Source organism: Vulpes vulpes, chromosome 16 (assembly GCF_048418805.1).
Source record: "Vulpes vulpes isolate BD-2025 chromosome 16, VulVul3, whole genome shotgun sequence".
Taxonomy (NCBI): domain Eukaryota; kingdom Metazoa; phylum Chordata; class Mammalia; order Carnivora; family Canidae; genus Vulpes; species Vulpes vulpes.
Window position 1 is genome coordinate 66,654,273 of NC_132795.1, and position 20,281 is coordinate 66,674,553.

General features: G+C 46.8%; 1 protein-coding gene across 4 annotated transcripts in view; it reads right to left on the minus strand.

Moving 5' to 3' along the window:
* Positions 1 to 318: 318 nt before the first annotated feature.
* GPR45 (G protein-coupled receptor 45) overlaps positions 319 to 20,281 on the minus strand; it is an 82,430-nt gene continuing 62,467 nt past the window's right edge. For 3 of the 4 annotated variants that reach the window (XM_072743114.1, XM_072743112.1, XM_072743111.1), the window contains one exon: positions 319 to 4,017. In XM_072743114.1, the coding sequence (XP_072599215.1) occupies positions 2,664 to 3,785 (1,122 nt within the window). In that variant the 5' untranslated portion in view covers positions 3,786 to 4,017 and the 3' untranslated portion in view covers positions 319 to 2,663. Of the gene's footprint in view, positions 4,018 to 16,485; positions 16,692 to 20,281 lie in introns of those variants that run through there. The other variant, XM_072743113.1, reaches the window with a different exon arrangement.

Sequence of the window (20,281 nt, forward strand, 5' to 3'; positions counted from 1 at the left end):
TCAGCGAGGCTGGAGAGAATTCTGAAGGTGGCAGACTGGAGGTGAAGACTGACCAGCTGGAGTTACTTAGTGGCGCTATGATTTGTTTTAAAAAAATGGGAACCCAGGTTGTGACCCCCCCCATTGATCAAATAGTCTCCCCATTGTCATCTTATTGTTAACTTCCTTTAGTCATTCCAGCTTGGTTAGTAACCTTGACTTGGTTAGTCAAGGTTCTAGATTTCCTGAAGCTGTTTCGTCCTAGGAGGTGTTAGACACCAGATGGTGGTTTACTATTCACAGCCGTGGTGCTAATTCTAGTAAGAACACAGTCTTGTACACTGAAAGAGCAATAATACTTTATTTAAAATATATACAAAATTATTACTTTAAAACATATATGTTACTGTACAACATACATCATAGAACACTGATATATAAATTTTGATACCTTCATTCAGTTTGTGATATCTCTTTTGCTCCTGAAAAACATTCCCTTGAATGCCCACCAGAGGAGAGGGCCCTGTGGCTGTGACCCTGGGTGTGCTGGCTGTGCTCTTGGATACCACTAAGGCCATGCAACTCATCTTGTGGGAACTGAAGGCAAATCCCCCAACCCTGCCTGGTGCACTAGAGTTGACAGGATCCACCTCATTCAATCACAGGCCAACTGCAAGTCTTCAGAAGTCTCTCTCTCTCTCTTTCTCTTATCTGCATATAGACAGATGGGGGAGTTGGTGAGAAAGTGGCAATTATTTCCTCAACAGACCTTCCTCTGGGCTTAGATTAATGTAAATCATGTTCTCTCTTTGCCTCTGGCACGAGTATCACAGGAAGAGAGCATTAGAATGCAGAGTTGGCCTCTTAACACAATCTTGGAAAGGAAATGAGGAAAGAGACAAAAAGAGAGCTTCTGTGCTGTTAGACCAAATTCAAGTGACAATTATCCTGAAATAAACCGGACAACTGTTTTTCATCACAGCCCATGCCTTATTCATCCCTATTCCCTACAGTGCCTTGCATCTAGTAGGCACTTAATAAATGCTCATTGCATGGGCAAATAAACAAATGCAGGGGATCTGGTGACTCCAGGTAGGAAACATGCACACTTAGAATCCGAGCGTCTGTGAAACAGCAGGGGACGTTGGAGATCATCTAGGTCTCTTTCCTTACTGGGCAAACAGGGAAACTGAGACCCAGAGAAGTGTGGTGAAATGAACATGTTCACAGGACTAGCTCCTGGCAGAGTTAGACTTGGAATCAGATTTCCTGAACTCTCCTTAAATTCCCACTCTCTTCAGATCTGAAACTATAACAAGAACTCTGTGGCCTCAGTGGCCTGCCTGAACTTGGAAATCAGCCCCTGGCATCAGAAGCTCCTGGTGGTGATGGGTGGCCCTGCCTGGGCACAGCGGCCGAGTGTATGGCACAAGCAGAAAGGTCCCCTCCAGGCAGCTTTAGTCCTGGGGTCCCAGTCCCATGTGGGGTCAGAGGCCCCAGGCTCGGGTAGGTAGCCCAGACAGCAGCAGTCAGACTGCAGGTCTGAATGAGGTAGGAGGAAGGCAGGGCTCAACAGGGACCCACTCAGCAGGGGGGTGTTTATGATGCCACCCGCCCGCCCCAGCACTGAAATCCTTGTGGCAGCTCACAGAGACTGCAGCCTCAAACATGGAGAGGAAACACCAACCAAGCCCACTGACCACTTCTGAAACTGAAAACAAGTCATTGCAGATACTTGCTGAAAAGATGGATTACAGGAGGAGTGGGGTTTTTTTCTGTGCAGCAGATGGATGGCATGAAACAAAGGGAGGCACGGGGGACAGTGGGGGAAAAGAGAAGGGGCAGAGGGGCTGTCACGGCCCCACAGAGAGGGCGAAGGGCCTCCGGGCTGGGGACAGGGCTGGCGGGGCCAGGTAGGCCAGCAGAGCTGCGGTAGAAGCCCCGGCTGAACACCCACAGGAGGCTGTAGACGGGGTGTGGCAGCCGGCAGAGCGAGAAGCCCACAAAGAGGATGAGGACGGGTCCATGCAGGACCACTTGGGTGGGCTGCTCATTTCCCGCTGAACTACCCCTGATCATGCCCTGGGCTTTGAGCCACTGAGGCCTCCCACGTGTCACACGGGGGAACTGAAAACACACAGGGGCTCACTCTGCTTCCCCGCGCGATTTTGGTTTATAGAAAGGATGATTCGGCGTGATCAGAAACGCATTCCCGACCAACACAAAGAAGCCTGCGCATTTCCTATGCTCCACAGACATAAATCCGTGTGAAGAACGCTGGCGTCAAGTGAAATGAGTGGGAACCCGTGAGATGATCCCTACTGTGTTCCCCGCCTCAGAGCGGGGCACCTGCTCCGAAGCAGCTGAACTGGGAGCTCTTTGGACAGAGCCTTCCTCCCCACCCCCCTCCCTGACTTTCTGCCCCACGTGCCCACCCACTCCCACTCTGTCTCGACTATCCTCCTGTTTCCATCAGACTCAAATCCTGCTCTTCCCCTGCGAGAAACAAAAATCATTCATCTTGCAAAGCTGGGAGCTGCAGCTTATCCAGCAACAAATGAGTACCCCAGTGCTTCCAAAGCCACCCGAGACGCTGACTATACCCAAGGCACCCGGCCACTGAGCGGAGGGACGCATGATGCGCCCTGGGACCAGTCCGCAGTGCTCCACCTGCAGGTTTCCTTTTACACCGCCGACTGGTTTTCATTGCACACGTAGACTGTGCTTGGCTGGATTCTCCTTCGGATCCGCTCAGGCACTTTGGGGAGGATTTGGAAGGTCTGGGGCAGCAGCTCAATGCAGGCCTCACGGAATTTTTTGATTCTCCAGCAGTAGACGATGGGGTTGAAGACAGACTTGAGGTAGCTGAGCCACAGGACGCAGGAGCTGGTGGTGTAGAAGGAGGAGCTGCAGTAGAAGCCCCGGCTGAACACCGACAGGAGGCTGTAGACGGAGTGTGGCAGCCAGCAGAGCGAGAAGCCCACAAAGAGGATGAGGATGGTGGTGCACGCCTTGGTCTTGAAGCTCAAGTCCAGGCTGACCTGCTGTTGGCGCTGCAGCCGCCGCAGGCCTGCCCGGGTGAGTTGTCTGAGGTCCAGGCTGTCCGACTGGTTGTGCACGCGAATGGCGTTCTTGCGGACCGTGTGCAGGATGCACAGGTAGGAGCACAGCATGACCCCGAAGGGCACGAAGAACACGGCCACCACCAGCGCCACCACGTAGGCGCGCTCGGCCGGGAGCTCCGTGTAGCCCAGCACGCACTGGGGGGCCCGCGCCGGCACCTCCACGAACGTCCGGCCGGCCAGCGAGGGCGCCGCCACGCAGAAGGACAGCGCCCAGGAGACGGCGATGATCCGCTTGGCCCGCCGCGGGTTCAGCTTGTCCTGGCGCTGCACGATGATGAGAAAGCGGTCCACGCTGATGATGAGCAGGATGGCCACGCCCTCCAGGACGAAAAACCAGTACAGGGTGGCCGAGAGGCGGCAGAAGTAATCGCCGAAGTGCCAGTGGACGGTGATGAGGGTGACAGCGGTGAAGGGCATGCAGCACAGGGACAGCATGATGTCGGAGAAGGCCAGCGTGGCCAGCAGCAGGTTGATGGCCGAGCGCATGGCTGGCCGCTGGTACACGATGATGCAGACCACGGCGTTGCCAAGGAATCCCACCACGATCATCAGCATCATGATTATTGCCAAGGATATCCTGAGGGGGGCAGGTGCCAGGGGGACCCCAGAGTCGGACACATTGCTCCCGTTCAGCAGCAAGTTCTGGTAGGTCTCAATGGTGGAGCTGTTGCAGGCCATCATGGAAAACAATTTGGAGCTGGGACAGAAAGGACTGGAAGGACTCCCCTCAGCCCTTCGGTGGCTGCCATTTTCAGTGTGCCGGTTGCATTCTTGGATCCCTAGGGCCTTGGAATGGTCGCGAAGCGTCTTTCTTTGGAAGCACTAGCCAGAATTTGCAAAATCAATCACAGTCTCATCATCTGCATGACCGCCGACTGTGTCTGCAGCTTCCTATTTGGATGCTCTCTGTAGCCTAGAGCAAAGCAGGGGGGAGAAGGAAGTGAGACTTTCCAAGCAGGTTTGCATACAACAGTGTTTAGATTTTGCAGGTATTATAAACATTAGGGTGGAGAGAAATAATGCCTCGTTGATTTAGCATATTCAGAACAAGGCTTGGTAGTCACAAGAGATTAGGAGCCTTGTCAAGTAGCCCCAGGAAATCTCATCAGACCTATTTTGTGTGGGATGAGAACGTGAATACTTTGTGGTCAGTATCTGTGTAATGAGCATGCATTCAATACATTTTATTGTAAGCAACCTGACCAGATGAAGCTTTGGACAAGCCTGCTTCCTTTAGAATGCCAGCTTCGTGAGGACTGATGTGTGTGTGTGTGTGTGTGTGTGTGTGTGTGTGTGTGTGTGTTCTCTGCTGGAACCCCAGCACTGAGAACAGGACGGGCACAGAGAAGATGCCCAATGTTGAGCCGAGGTTAATGAATACATGGTAGTTGAGGCTGTTGCTACAGTATTTGTTTAAACTTATTTTGAGATAAGTGTAGGTTCACATGCAGTTATGGGGAAGAAAATGCAGCCAGATCTTATATGCCCTTCACCTACTTTTCCCTGATGGTAACGTCTAAAGTAACTGTAGTGCTGCCATAGGATTACTTTTGGAAATGCTGATGGAAAGGAGGAAACTGTCCCTAAACATAAGTTCTTTTATTTATTTTTGTTTTTAGAATATTTTATTATTTATTCATGAGAGACACAGAGAGGGGCAGAGGGAGGAGCAGGCTCCCTGCAAGGGAGCCTGATGCAGGACTCGATCCCGGGATCCTAGGATCACGACCTGAGCTGAAGGCAGATGTTCAACCACAGAGCCACCCAGGGGCCGCAAGAGAAGTTCTTTTAAAAGAGAATGTTAATTTTTATTTCATATCTCCTAGGTGTGCTAAGAACAGTGTCCAGTAGCTCACAGAGTCAGATTGCCTGGGCTGGGTAAAGTCTGCATCCACTACTTATCTCTCACTGGGCACCTGCTGGCAGGCTGCTTAGACTCTGCTGACATGACCTCCTCCACTGCAACATGTGAGTAATAATTAGGCCTACTATAGACGAGCTGCAAAGATTAAATGAGAGAATGCCCAAAGAATGATTTAAGCACACCTAGATCAGGGCGGCTAGTGGGTGGCTCAGTGGTTGAGCGTCTGCCTTCGGCTCAGGATGTGATCCTGGGGTCCTAGGATCGAGTCCTGCATCGGGCCCCCTGCAGGGAGCCTGCTTCTCCCTATGCCTGTGTCTCTGCCTCTCTCTCTCTGTGCCTCTCATCAATAAATAAATAAAATCTTAAAAAAAAATAAAGCACGCCTAGATCATAGATGGCATTTAATGAATGTTAACTATTATCATGGAGCCCCGAGGAAAACCAATCACAATGTTACAATGGCTATTGCTTCATTTATATGTCATACACATGGGCGCATTGGCATGTGTTCTAGACCTGCCAGCCCGTGAAGCCGCTCTATCCAGAGTGAGGATGTTCCCAGCACATTTCCAGTTACCTCACCCCTCACCATTTTCAATACCCGCATTCTTTGTTTTATGGCCTTCTCTTTATTGTGCTTTGCAGATGATTGCGTCTTGTTTATATGTTGGTTTACAAATTGAAGGTTTGTGGCAACCCTGTGTCAAACAAGTCTATCAGCACCCTTTTTCCAACAGCATTTGCTTGCTTTGTGTCTGTGTCACATTTTGGTAATTTTTCCAATATCTCAAAGTTTTTCATTATTATTCTATTTGAATTGCTGCAATCTCATGTTAAAACGTAAATGGTTGAGCAGTTGCTTCTAAAACATAAAAGGATGAGCAAAGAAAGTGGTTTCTGGAGATGGAATCTACTCCTGGTGAAGATGCTGTGAAGATTGTTGAACTGACAACAAAGCATTCAGACTAGGACATGAACTTAATTGATAAAGCAGTGGCAGGGTTTGAGAGGATGGACTCCAATTTTGAAAGAAGTTCTACTTGGCTAAACTGCTACCAAACAGCATCGTCTGCTGCAGAGAAATCGTTCGTGAAAGGAAGAGTTGATCAGTGTGGCCAACTTCATCTTTGACTCATTTTAAGAAATTGCCACAGGCGTAGTGTGGCAGTGATGGGGGACAAGGAGAGAGAGAAAAGACTAAAGAAATTGCCACAGCCACCCCAACCTTCAGCAGCCATCAACATGGAGGCGAGACCCTCCACCAGCGAAAAGATTACAAATTGCTGCAAGCTCAGATGATGGCTAGCATTTTTTAGCAATAGTTTAAAATTAAGATATATAATTATCTTTTTAAAAAAAGATATAATGCTGTTGCACACTTAATAGACTACAGTTTAGTGTAAGCATAACTTTTTATATGTGCTGGGAAGCCAAAAAACATCATTTGACTCACTTTATTGCAATATTTGCTTTGTTCAGTGGCCTGGAACCAAACCTACAGTATCTCCGAGGTGTGCTTGGATAGCTGATTGGATGGGCAGCGGCCCCAAGGGCAGCTAATCCATAGCCTGGCCAGTGATGGCAGAGCTGAAATGCTCTCACTCCACTCACTCAGCTGGAAATCGGAACTGGGAAATACTGAGCCACTGAAGCAATTGCCCTGAGATGTCACAAAGGGTATAGAGAGAAGTCTCAAGGCCCCAAGGGTATGGTGGACACTCTGCTTTCGCTTCTCCAGATCTCCTGGCCACTCTCTCCCCTCCCCTGCCACTGTCTGGGAGACTGGGCCCCCTGGGCCTCTGGTGGGAGGGGAGGGGGAAGGTTTTCTTGCTCTGGCTCCCTCCCACCTGGGTGTGGCTGGCAGTGGTCTATTCCTCTCCAAGCTCTCAGTGCCTCCAGGAAGCCTCTCTGCAGATTCCCTCCTGCTCCCTGCCTCGCCCCGCAGGCTAAGAGGTGACGGGGCTTCCCGCGGCTGCCACCCTCCTGGTTTCCCTTGACCCGGCCTCTCCTTTGACAAGAATCCCTTATTAATCAGGGGCTGAGCTCTTTCCTATTTACACTCTGATACAAGGGGTCCTGGCAAACAAACCCGAGCTCTGAGGAAGTGGAAACTAAGTCAGTAAGTAGCTATTCGGGGGCAGAGGGAAGTGATGTAGCTGTATGTACAAAGAAACAGAAACACGGGGAAATCCACCTTGGTTCTGGCAGATTTCCAATTAAAGTTGCATTTCCAAACATGTATTAATATTTACACCTTTCTTTTTAATTGCATTCTTAGCTTTTCACTTCCATGTACCTATTGGCCATTCATATGTCTTCTTTGGGGAAATGTGAAATCACGTCCTTTTTTTTTTTCATGTGTAATCAAGTCTATTGTTTTCATTGGTTTGTTTTTCACTCTTGGGTTGTATTTCCTTATATATTTTGGGTATTAACCCCTTATCAAATACATGGCTTGCAAATATTTTCTCCCATTCTGTAGGTTGCTCTTTCATTTTTCTGATTGTTTCTTTTGCTGTGCAGAAGCTTTTTAGTTTGACATCATCCTGCTTATTTATTTTTGCTTTTTGTTGCTTGTTGGTGTCATATCCAAAAAGTCACTGCCAAGACCAGTGTCAAGGAACCATTTTCCAATGTTTTCTTCTAGTGGTGTTTTGTTTTTTTTTTTTTAATATTATTTATTTATCCATGAGAGACACAGAGAGAGAGGCAGAGACACAGGCAGAGGGAGAAGCAGGCTCCACACAGGAAGCCCAATGCAGGTCCCAATCCCGGGACTTCAAGACCACGCCCTGAGCCAAAAGGCAGACAGAACCACCCAGGCATCCCAGTAGTTGAGGGCTTATATTTAAGTCTTTAATCCATTTCAGGTTAATTTTTTGTGAGTGCTGTGAGACAGGGGTCCAATTTCATTCTTTTGTTTGTGAGTAATTTCATTCTTTTGTTTGTGAGTATCTGGTTTCCCCAGCATCATTTATTGGACAGTATCCTTTTCCCACTGAGTATCTCTTGTTAAATATTAGTTGACCCTACATGCATGGGTTTATTTTTGGGCTCTTAATTCTGTTCCATTGATGTACGTATCTGGTTTTATGCCAGGACTATACCGTTGTGATTACTACAGCTTTGCAATAAAGTTTGAAATCAGGAATTGTGATGCCCTTTAGCCTTGACTATCTTTCTCAGGATGGCTTTGGCTATTTAAAGTCTTTATTAGTTTCCTTTGTTGGTGACATGTTTCCTTGAATATTTATGATCCTTATGGTCTTGGATTGGTTCTGCCCATTTGAGGAAGTAGGCACCACTTTTAGTCTTTACAGACTATATTCAGCAGGGGCAAGCTGATCCAGAGATTCTGGGTGGGTCATCTGGTGGTGTTAGCGGGTATACTTGCTGGTGGAGCCCCTGGAGAGGTGCCTGGGTCAACAGTGGTGCGGGCTGGGGCTTCAGCTTGCAGTTATAGGTCTAAGACAAGGTCTATGTGGACCTGAGTCCTGGGTCCACTGGGCCCAACCCAGCTCTGGGGACCACTATCTGGGTACACAGGGCTCAGTCCAGAGACTCGGGCCATGGTGGTGGCCTATAACCTGGGGCCTTAGGGGCAGACCTGGGGATGGTGCTAGAGTAAGTCAGGAATCTAAGTCCGTGGAAGCTGGTTTAGAGCATGAGTCTATGGGGGCTGGTTGGTGCTGGGGTGCGCCAGGGGCCGGGGTCAGTCCCTAGTAGTTGGCCTGGAACTAGGGCTGATTGAGAGCTAGAAGCCACAGGACCTGCTGGGTCAGCAGGAGCCAGGTGACACTGGAGTGAGCAGGGAGCCTGGGTTCACAGGAGACTGCTAGGAGCTTGGAACCCTGGGAGCCACCTAGGGCCATAGAAACTGGCCTGGTACTGGCTTGGACTGATGCTGGGGTCTCTGGTGAAGTCAGATGCTCACTTTTCTTCTCCCATGGAGAGACATGGGAGAAGAGAGACAGTGTCTTTCTCTGCGCTGGGCTGCTGGATTTCCAGTGGGGGGTGACAGAGGGAAGGTGGATCTGTCTTTCCTTCCTTCCTTTGTTATTTCTAGGCTAGAGGATTCATTTACCTTGGCAAAAGTTTTCTTAAGATGGAATGCAGTTTCGAATTGTTAAACAATATAGCATACCTTATATACTTCTTAAAATCACCTGATAGTAATATAAAATAAACACACGGGAGTTTGTTGCGTTTCTGTACACTAACAATGAGGCAACAGAAAGAGAAATCAAGGAATCGATCCTGTTTATAATTGTACCCAAAACCATAAGATACTTAGGAATAAATAGGACCAAAGAGGCAAAAGATCTGTACTCTGGAAACTATAGAACACTTATAAAAGAAATTGAGGAAGATCCAAGGAAATGGAAAAACTTTCCATGCTCATGGATTAGAAGAACAAATGCGTTGAAATGTCTATGCTACTGAAAGCAATCTACACATTCAATGCAGTCCCTATCAAAATACCATCAGCAATTTTCACAGAGCCAAAATAAACAATCCTAACATATGTATGGAACTAGAAAAGACCCTGAATAGCCAAAGTAATGTTGAAAAAGAAAACAAAGTTAGAGGCATCTCTGGACTTCAAGCTGTATTACAAAGCTGTAATCATCAAGACAACAATTTGACCAATTGTTCTTTTTATAGGAGCAGGTTTTTTAATTTTGGGAAATAAATATATAATAATTTCAATAAAAAGAATGTTGTTATGCAAGGTGAATCTGCCAGAGAGCCATCAGGGAGGGGAGGCAGCAGCTTCTGGCCCCACCAGGTCACCTGCAATCTCCGTTGGCCATGGCAAAGGATCACATGGCAGCCCTTCCTTGGGCCTGGTGGAGGCAAGGCCTGCAGATGAGCCCTAAGAACACTTGACCGCCGAGAGCCTCCTACCATGGATAAGGGCACCAGAGTGAAAGCAGTAAAAGGAAACTTGAATTGTTTCTTCATCCTTCTACTTTCTACCAGAAACAAAACATGGGAATCGGATAAGAATTAGACTTGACAAAGGCTTCCAGAGACTCCCGCAGGGACACACTTGACCTGCTTTTCTTCTTCGGAAGCTTCCATCCTGCTTTCCACTTAGCAAGTCCCACTTCATCCCCTGTGCTTCCAGAAGTGTCTTTTTCCTAAGCTCCTTATGGTTGATATTATAGATAAATGGATCACCTGCTTTTTGAAAGTTTTCTGTATGCCACTTAGCTTTTATGTCAAACCTACATTAGTCCTGGTTTTCCCTAACTGAAAGAAATCCAAAGAGGATTTTTTTTTCCTAAATAAATAAATAAATAAGGCAAAAAGCAACACTAGTGTTCAATGTCAGTTTTGCAGCGAGCACTCCAGAGGCAGCATGCACCCAAGCTCTTTTCAGGGGAGCTGCACTCAGCATCTCAGCATCACACCGCCAGAGCTCTGACCTGTGTCTGTGAGCATCTGCGCTTTTTTATCTCCATTTATTCTGTGCATCCACTAGCAAGATATGTCTATGAGTATCAGAAAAGTCCAACAGCGGTTATCTTTTAGGTCTGGGGGGGGGTCCCGAAAAATTTTTCCCATCTAAATTAATGGTAATTGCTTCATTGCAGGGACACCGCTTCAGCTTATAAGAGGTTTCACAGGAACACTTTAATTCAGATAGTGGGGAACACCTGTACCTGGAATTGAAGGGATATGGTAAAGTAAAAGGTCAGGAGACCCAACACCAGGCCAGCAAGGATAAAGCTTCTGCAAGTGGTAGTATCTTGGTGATGTTACCTCAGTTTAGATACAGCCTAGAACCTGATTTGGCCAAGCATGCCTAGGATGGGCTCATCTTTCAGTGGTGGGTCCAGTTACCCAACTTCTGGAGGTTGAGCTGAATAATGAGAGGTCCAGGGTATTATTCTACAAGTGAGGGATATCCCTTGTGCAGAACACAGATGCTTGTGTTAGCGTGATACAGTACCTTCGTGCCTCAGTTTTATGATCTGTGAAATGGGGATAATTACCTATCTCTTCCCAGAGTTTTCAAATACATATGCAATGCCTGGTACAAAGAAGGGAGTAAGATCAAATAATTATTAAAATTTAAAAATTAAAATTAAAAAAATAAAAAACTAATGATAAATCAACTCCACATCTCACTATTTCAATCATGGATTTCTTTCTCTTGGATCAAAGAGTAGAAACTGTGACATGCAGATATGAAGCCCTCATGGATTAAGCTCTTCCTGGAACACAAAATAAGGGGCACTGAATAGAAAACACGCTCTTCCGTATCCGTGTGCCTGTTGATCCTAACTGGTGGGGAGTCCTTCACCTGCACCCTTGTGATGCTGTAAGATTGGATTGTCCCTACCGTAATAGTTACAGAGAGTGGTTTCGTGTTTCACCAAAGGAACAGATAGTGCAGAGAATTTTTCAAAAAATATGTTGTATCTTGAGGTTGAATCAGATGAAAATTGTTTGGGCTTCTAGGCAACAACTTGTCTTAGATATTTAATTTAGCGTTTTGGTCACAGTCCTGTTGTTAATATCCAAATCGACAACACATTTATTACCAGACATTTTGGCAAGTTAAAGATCAGAGTAAAAGGTGACAAGTTGCACAGGGAATGTTCCACTACCGATCTTTCAGTTTGAAACAGCCCTTACTCTCTCTCTGGTGGTTTTCACTCTGAGGAATGGGAGCCACGGTGTGAATTATAAGCCGAGAAAGAAGACAGCTGGGAATGGAACCGTTTCAAGGTACTTATCATAGTTTTTCCAATCCAAATCATCTCACTCCGGAATGGGGGTGGGGAGTGTCACATAGGTGTCAGAAGATCAATAAGCTAAGGAGAGGACAACCAGCCTGTGCATTGCCTGTGTGCTCAGGGGTGAGCACAAGCAGGCTGACGATGTCCTCATGAGCTGGATCTGTGCAAAGGATAGAAGGTGCTTTTGACCTTGAGCAAAGAGGAAACACTGCTATCCACACACCGAATTTGCTGTGATGTTTTCTAAAGCTCCTTCAACCGCCCCACCCTCACTGTCCTGCCACCTTGCTTCTGCACAGTGAGGACTCCTTCCCAAGCCCCCAGCTATGCCCTCCTGCCATCCTCACAACTGGGGGAGGGAGGGCGGGAGATGAAAGGGATGCTCTGATACAGTCATGAGAGCTCAACGTCATAAAAGCAGTAAAAACGTGGAGCCAGGGCTGGAAGCCAGGTTTCTGGTACTGAGAGGCCCCAAAAGGGAAACCAGTGTTGGTTAGGACCATAGCGAGAGTGAGGAAGGCCTTAGGTCAATGAGGCTCACAAGCATGGGGAAAAGGAAAGCAATCTCCCACCCCAAACCGTCCAAGATGAGGTGGAGAAAACTTTGAGATGAGATCCCACCCTGCTCTCCTTTCCAGGAGGTGAAGAATGGATGTTTACACACACAGCTTCGGTGGCTGGTAACCACGAGGCTGAGGGAAGGAAACTTCTCCTCTGCTCTCCATTTTGACAGCCCAGTGTGGGACCACCAGCTGGCACCCCGAGGGATCTCTGAGGGCAAGGGCCAGCCCCAGGTTGCCAGGAAGCGCTGGTGACTCCTGCTTGCCTGCCTTTCTTCCTCCCTCCCCAGTCCCATCCCCTTCTTCCTTTCTCTTTGTCTCTCTCTTTCCTTGATAACTTCTAAAAACTTTTTATAATACTACATTTCAAACCTCTAGAAACAGAAAAACTAGAATCTCAAAGCCCCATTTGACCAAGTTTTGAGATCTATTTTTCCCACTTCCTTCCATTTTTGTGGGCAGCAGCTCTATAATTCCTTGTCCCTATCACCTCCTCGTCAGGCTTTTGTTCCCAGCCGGGCAAGGGGATTCTGCTAGGTTTTCTTGGAGAGAGAGGAGGCCAGGCTATGAGGTACAGGAGTATCCTGATGGACAAGTGGAGAAATACAAACCAAGGAGAAGATCCTAGAAGACAGGAGGGCTGCAGGGGGAGTAAGATTCCCAGCAGGCACCTCTCCAAGCCCTTCCAAGTGTTTGACCCAATCTAATAGTGATGGACCTAAACCAGAGACGAGTCCGATGGGCTATTTCCTCTCTGTTTTGCAAACCTCTAGTTTCAGACAGCAAATCTCGACTTTAGCTGGGAATATGTTTGGCTTTAAATTGATGGGAAGGACAGAGTCCCAAACCTCTTCTTTCTTCATCGTCAAGGTCAGATAAGGAAAGATCAGTCAAGCTGTACACTAGAAACTTGGAGAGCCGCAAGGCCTGGAGGGAAGAGGGGAAAGCAGTGAAGGGTGGAATGCGAGAACGGAGCAGAGGAGGGGGAGGCAGGGCAGGGAGGCTGGGAGGGCCGCGGAGCCTGGCCGCTGGGGTGAGCAAGCACCAGCGTGGGTTTTCTTTTCTTTTTCTTTTTTCTTTTTAATAATAAATTTATTTTTTATTGGTGTTCAATTTGCCAACATACAGAATAACACCCAGTGCTCATCCCATCAAGTACCCCCCTCAGTGCCCGTCACCCATTCACCCGACCCTCCGCCCTCCTCCCCTTCCACCACCCCTAGTTCCTTTCCCAGAGTTAGGAGTCTTCATGTTCTGTCTCCTCCCTTTCTGATATTTCCTACCCATTTCTTCTCCCTTCCCTTCTATTTATTCCCTTTCACTATTATTTATATTCCCCGAATGAATGGGACCATATAATGTTTGTCCTTCTCCGATTGACTTATTTCACTCAGCATAATACCCTCCAGTTCCATCCACGTGGAAGACAGTCTCTTCAATAAATGATGCTGGGAAAATTGGACATCCACATGCAGAAGAATGAAACTAGACCACTCTCTTTCATCATACACAAAGATAAACTCAAAATGGATGAAAGATCTAAATGTGAGACAAGATTCCATCAAAATCCTAGAGGAGAACACAGGCAACACCCTTTTTGAACTCAGCCACAGTAACTTCTTCCAAGATACATCCACGAAGGCAAAAGAAACAAAAGCAAAAATGAACTATTGGGATTTCATCAAGTTAAGAAGCTTTTGCACAGCAAAGGATACAGTCAACAAAACTAAAAGACAACCTACAGAATGGGAGAAGATATTTGCAAATGACGCATCAGATAAAGGGCTAGTATCCAAGATCTATAAAGAATTTATTAAACTCAACAGCAAAGAAACAAACAATCCAATCATGAAATGGGCAGAAGACATGAAGAGAAATCTCACAGAGGAAGACATGGACATGGCCAACACCCACATGAGAAAATGCTCTGCATCACTTGCCATCAGGGAAATACAAATCAAAACCACAATGAGATACCACCGCACACCAGTGAGAATGGGGAAAATTAACAAGGCAGGAAACCACAAATGTTGGAGAGGATGCGAGAAAAGGGGAACCCTCTTACACTGTTGGTGGGAATGTGAGCTGGTGCAGCCACTCTGGAAAACTGTGTGGAGGTTCCTCAGAGAGTTAAAAATAGACCTGCCCTACGACCCAGCAATTGCACTGTTGGGGATTTACCCCAAAGATTCAGATGCAATGAAACGCCGGGACACCTGCACCCCGATGTTTATAGCAGCAATGTCCACAATAGCCAAACTGTGGAAGGAGCCTCGGTGTCCATCGAAAGATGAATGGATAAAGGAGATGTGGTCTATGTATACAATGGAATATTACTCAGCCATTAGAAACGACAAATACCCACCATTTGCTTCAGTGTGGGTTTTTAATGGAGGGCCCAGATCGCCTTCTCCGACGCCTCTAAACAGAATGGCCGCAACACAAGTCTGCGTGCAGACAGTGGAAAGCATTAAGTGAAAAGTGAGTCCAGGCCAATCCAGAAAGTCCGTGGTACTGCCGTTAGGATGTCAGGAAAATGAGTGAATTTTCCCAGGCAATAATGACTCTGAACTCCAGGGGTGAGCTCCTTTGCGACACCTGCCTGTCCTCAAGCAGAGCAGTCCTCGGCCCTTCCCTCTCCCCATGTGGCTCTGTACCTGTACCTAATGCAATATCCCTGGCTGCAAGCTCCTGCAGGGTGTGCGGAGCACCCGCGCGCCTCCGTGTACTGCGCGTCCCCGTGCACCGCGCGTCTCTGTGCACCTGTGCGTCCCCGTGCACCGCGCGTCCCTGTGCGTCCCCGTGCACCGCGCGTCCCCGTGCACTCAAGCGTCCCCGTGCACCCGCGCGTCCCTGTGCGTCCCCGTGCACCGCGCGTCCCCGTGCACTCAAGCGTCCCCGTGCACCCGCGCGTCCCTGTGCGTCCCCGTGCACCGCGCGTCCCCGTGCACTCAAGCGTCCCCGTGCACCGCGCGTCCCCGTGCACCGCGCGTCTCCATGCACCGCGCGCTCCCGCGCGTCCCCGTGCACTCGCGCGTCCCCGTGCACCCGCGAGTCCCCGTGCACTCGCGCTCCCCTGAGAGGAGAGGAGATTGTTGGGTTGAGGTCCCGCCAGCCGGCCGTGTGTTCCTGGGGGACGACCTAGTAGGAACAAAGGGCCCCTTGTGCCCTGCCAGGGAGTCAGAGTTCTTTTGGAACTATTTTACACAAACAGTAAAGAAGTCAGGTACTCACTATATGCACAAGTACATCTACATTTTAATTCACAGATTTAGAAATACACACCCATTGACATATATGTACATGTATGTATTGTGAATATAATACAGACTATAGCAGGTATATAGATCGCCAATAGAACTTGCTGTTTTTGCTGGTTCTGATCAAGCCAAATGGCGGGAAATTTGGTGAGTCCTTTCTCCGGAGTGGTTAATATTGCTTTAAGTAACCAATGGGTGTTTGTAATATTGGATTTTTAATTCCTACACCAGAAGAACATATCGGTTCACAAATGCCAACTCTAAGGAATGAAGTCAATTTTGGCAGATGGGTAAGTTTGCTGTTGAAACAGCTTGACTCTGTCATTACCTGCAACCCTGTCACCTGTCTCTGATACAAATTCTCAAACAGATGGTGTATTTCAATTTCAACAACTTTATTGGCAATGAGAAAATATGCAAGTGCTGCCAAAAGTAATACGTCAAGTAGCTGTGTTTAGAAACAGGTGTTACCCCACGTGTCTGAATTTCTAAGAAAAGTGAACTGAAAGAGACCAGAGTTTTTATTTCTCAACTCAGGCAGGACTCTTGGGGAGAAATTTTCAAATAGAACAGAATTGGGAAGCTTTAAGGGAGCAAATCTTTATTGATTATTTTTCTTAGTAGTACCTACATTTTTTTTACGTCCAGGCTAAGCCTTTTTCACAGCGCAGGGGCTCTCTGGATTTGCACTATCATCACCAAGGAATGTGTTTCAAGTGCAGATTATCAGGGCCAGCAAGACCCACTGATCTGAGCTCCAGTGGTGGGGTGTGGGGGTGAGGGGAGCTCCACCATCTGTTTCAACAAAGGGTCCAGGGAGGTAGATGTCCTCGGAACATCTGAGAACCACAACCATAGCTTATCTCATTGAACCTGGCCAATGACCCAGTTTTATGGATGAGGAAACCAATGAGCTGTTCTTTACCTAGAAAGTAGTAGATTCACCTGCATTGGAACCCAGGAGTTCCGGTTTAATCCCTGGCTGTGCCACTTCCGTTATGACGTAAGTGGTGGTTCACTTAAGACTTTTTTTGTTTGCTGGGGTGCCTGGGCGGCTCAGTTGGTTAAATGTCTGTCTTCGCTCAGGTCGTGATCCCGAGGCCCAGGGGTCCAGGCATAGAGCCCCACATTCAGCTCCCTACTCGGTGGGGAGCCTGCTTCTCTCTCTGCCGCTCCCCCTGCTTGTGCTTGCTCTCTCACTGTCAAATAAATAAATAAATAAATATCTTTTTAAAAAAGACTTTTATATTTGTCATGGGTTAGGATTGCAGAGCAAGAGCAAGGACGTCTTTTGGCAGGAGCAGAGAAGAGACAAGGGGAGAGGATGCAGAGACCCTTTGTAGGACTGGCAAAGACTGACGCGCAGCAGGGCCTCAGCAGTCATGAACACCAGGCTGCCCTCGGACCTCAGTTCCATTCTGTGCCCCAGATGGACCAGCTCGCACAGATGCCTTTGGAGCCAATGTGGATGGAACCTACTTGTCCACCACTTTAAAATCTGCTGGCTGTAGAGGAGGTAGGATTTAATGCCAGATCCACAGAGACACAGTGTAGCATGGGGATTCGGCCACTAACCAGTGTCTGTTCAATCCTCGCTTCTTCCCCAGGACACATACAAAAAATATTTGTATGGTAGACTAGAATGACAGAGGGCTGAGCGAGTTAATTCCTTGGACACCCCGGTAGTCCATTCACTGCTCCGGGGCCATGCACCCTGGTTGGGAAGCCTAATCCTGAGTAGCCAATTTAGTAGACTAAATTTTTTCTCTGACCAAAGACACAATAATAGTATCTAGTATTTGGATAAGATTTTGAAATATACAAAATGTTGCCCAAAAAATGTGTTCTTCTTTCTTTCTCATGGCCATCTGATGATATATTTTTACTTCCATTTACAGATGAGACAACAATACGGATTCAGTGATTTGCTTAAGATGGTACAAGTGGAAGAGGACATTCTTCTCTTTTACTTGTAGGCTTTTATCCCCTTTCCTCTGTCCCGGGTAGGGCCCAGGTCAGGGATTCCTACTACTGTACTCAGGATGTTGTTGTGCGCACAAAATCCTCTCTACAGGTTCAGATTATGATTCAGGTCAACTAACTGGCTACCCTTGATATAGTTATGAGAAAGAATGAAAAGTCCAGAATAACCCACCCAATACTCACAACATGTCTGTTTTTATGTCTGCATGTGTTACTACCTTTCTTTAGAGGAAGTTACAGTGTATTACTTTCTCAGAGTCATTAGTTTCCAAGCACATCTTTCAGAGTTTCATTTGTGCATTTAACTGTTAAAAGCCAACTTATTCATTTATTTATTTATTTTTCCTTTCTGAACCAATTTAGAGGTGTTGCATCTAAGATAGGGTTTTTAAACTCCCTGAACCATGTATGAAGATTTGCTAGAGGCACAAAGCATATGGCGCTTATTTAAAAATGGATATAGCTTGATATTTTAATGAAATCTGAGACTTAGTGTTTTTCAAGATGCTAGAAGAGCTGCCAATGCCGAGTTCCTCCAGGTAGAATATGTGACGTCCCAAGTAGCCTGTACCCAGGGGCTCCCAGGACGGCTGTGGCTTACTCATGTCAGAAGAACCTGATGCTGGCACCTCCGACTTCTCAGGTTGCAGCCGGGCTGCTTTGCAAAAACTTTTCCCTTCTCAAAAATCACAGCTACTAGGCGCCCTTCCCCTACTTTTATTTGGCTTCCTCAAAAACCAATTTTAAACTCCTTTCTGTATCATTTGCAATTTTTCTAACATTTCATGCCTCTGTTCTGAAAAAAGAAAAAAAAAAGAAAAAGAAAACCTAAATCTGGTTAAAAATATGCCTCTTGGTTTATAATAAAGACAGATACAGCTTATCTATTTGGTTAAAATTATTTTGATGATGTTTTAATGTTTTCAACAGCTTTATTGGGACATAGTGTACATATCATAACATTTGCTCATTGTAAGTTTATAATGCAGTGATCTTTAGTCAATTTATAACATTGTACAACTGTCCCCATCTATCCACGTAGAGCATTGCCACCCCCCCCCCAAAAAAAGATCCCTTATGTCTATTTGCAGTCATCTGATTTAATTGTTTAATAGTGATTTCAGTTTATTTTCCAAAAATGAGTTCCCCAAACCCCCAAGAATTGGACAATTCTAATGGAAGGCTGGTCACTCCAGAAGCCCCTGCCCTTACATTCTTGCCCTGACCCACGACATATGAAAGAAAGTAGCACTGAAGAGGCTACCTTCCTCATAAAGAGGGAAAATCATTTAAATCACTTTAGTCCCTCAGTCCTGGCCCACGGTGACATTCATGAGCCTGACTTAACAAGTGTTAGCAGGGTAGGGAGCAGGGCAAGCTAAACTTATTCACTCATGCCTCCACCAAAATACTAATCCACTAACATAAAGTCAAGATGAATGAATGAAGTCCAGGAGGCAGCGGGGCCTGCGTGACTCGCAGGGCAACTCCAGAAGATCTAAACTATGGTCTCTGCTCCTTAGCCTTGTCACCTGGGGAGCAATTCCCAACATTCCAGCCTCTGATTCTTCTTTTGTATGTACCTCCCAACGCTGTTGTGAACAGTAAATATTTATGAAAGCACCTTTCGAATCACAAGGCATTCGGCAAGGTCAAGGGGGCCTCTATCAGGGCAGATGGCTAGTATAGTCCCATCAATAACATGCCAGATCTGGGGACACCTGGGTGGCTCAGTGGTTGAGAGTCTTCCTTGGGCTCAGGTCATGATCCCGGGGTCCTGAGATCAAGTCCTGTATTTGCCTGTTCTTTGTGTCTCTCATGAATGAATAAATAAAGCTTTAAATAAAACACACACATACACACACACACAACATGCTAGATCTGACGGACAGTTCCAGACCATCATGGGTATGTGGGTCCCTGGCGGTGTCACCCTGAGGTTCTCCTGACGGTTTGCTTCTAAATAAATTCAATTTTAAATGTTTAGCATTTCTGCTTTGCAAAAATGGTTCATGACCCTATTACTAGCGCCACTGAACTAGTGCCACAAGGTCACAGAGTGGGTGCAGAGCAAAGCTGGCACCAGTTTCTCCAAGCTGGACGTCTGTGATTCTTCTCCCACAGAGGCTGAGAATCCCTCACTGGCAGAAAGAATGGCTCCAGAATTTCAACCCTCTTTCTTAGCAGAGCTTGAGCCCACTGGCATTTAAGGGGCTACTGTGACATGAGCCAATTTGTCCATGACCTTGCTCATTGTTAATGAGCTAAGAGGGTCTATTTAAAAGTAAAACAACCATAGAAGAGTTGATTTGGTCCATTATATGGAAAACGTAAAATCTAAGGGGAAAATGTGTTCACTTTCACTTCTTGGAGGTGTATGTTAAAAGGAAATCTTAAATCTTAAGAGAAGTATTCATTGAATTCTTGGGTTACAAAAAATTATTAAAATATTTAGGGGTGCCCGGTGGCTCAGTTGGTTAAATGTCTGCCTTCTGCTCAGGTCATGATCCAAGGGTCCTGGAATGGAGTCCCACATCGGGCTCCCTGCTCAGCGGAGAGTCTGTTTCTCCATTTCCCTCTGCCCCTCCTGCTGCACCCCCACTCATGTTCTCTCTCTCTAGCTTGCTCTCTTTCTCAAGCAAATAAGTAAAATCTTTTAAAAAAATTATTAGAATATTTAAAAAGGGATTTATTAATTTGTAAGTTTTGTAAGCCCTATGGAAATTTTCCAGCCTGCATATGGCTCTCCCGCTGTTAT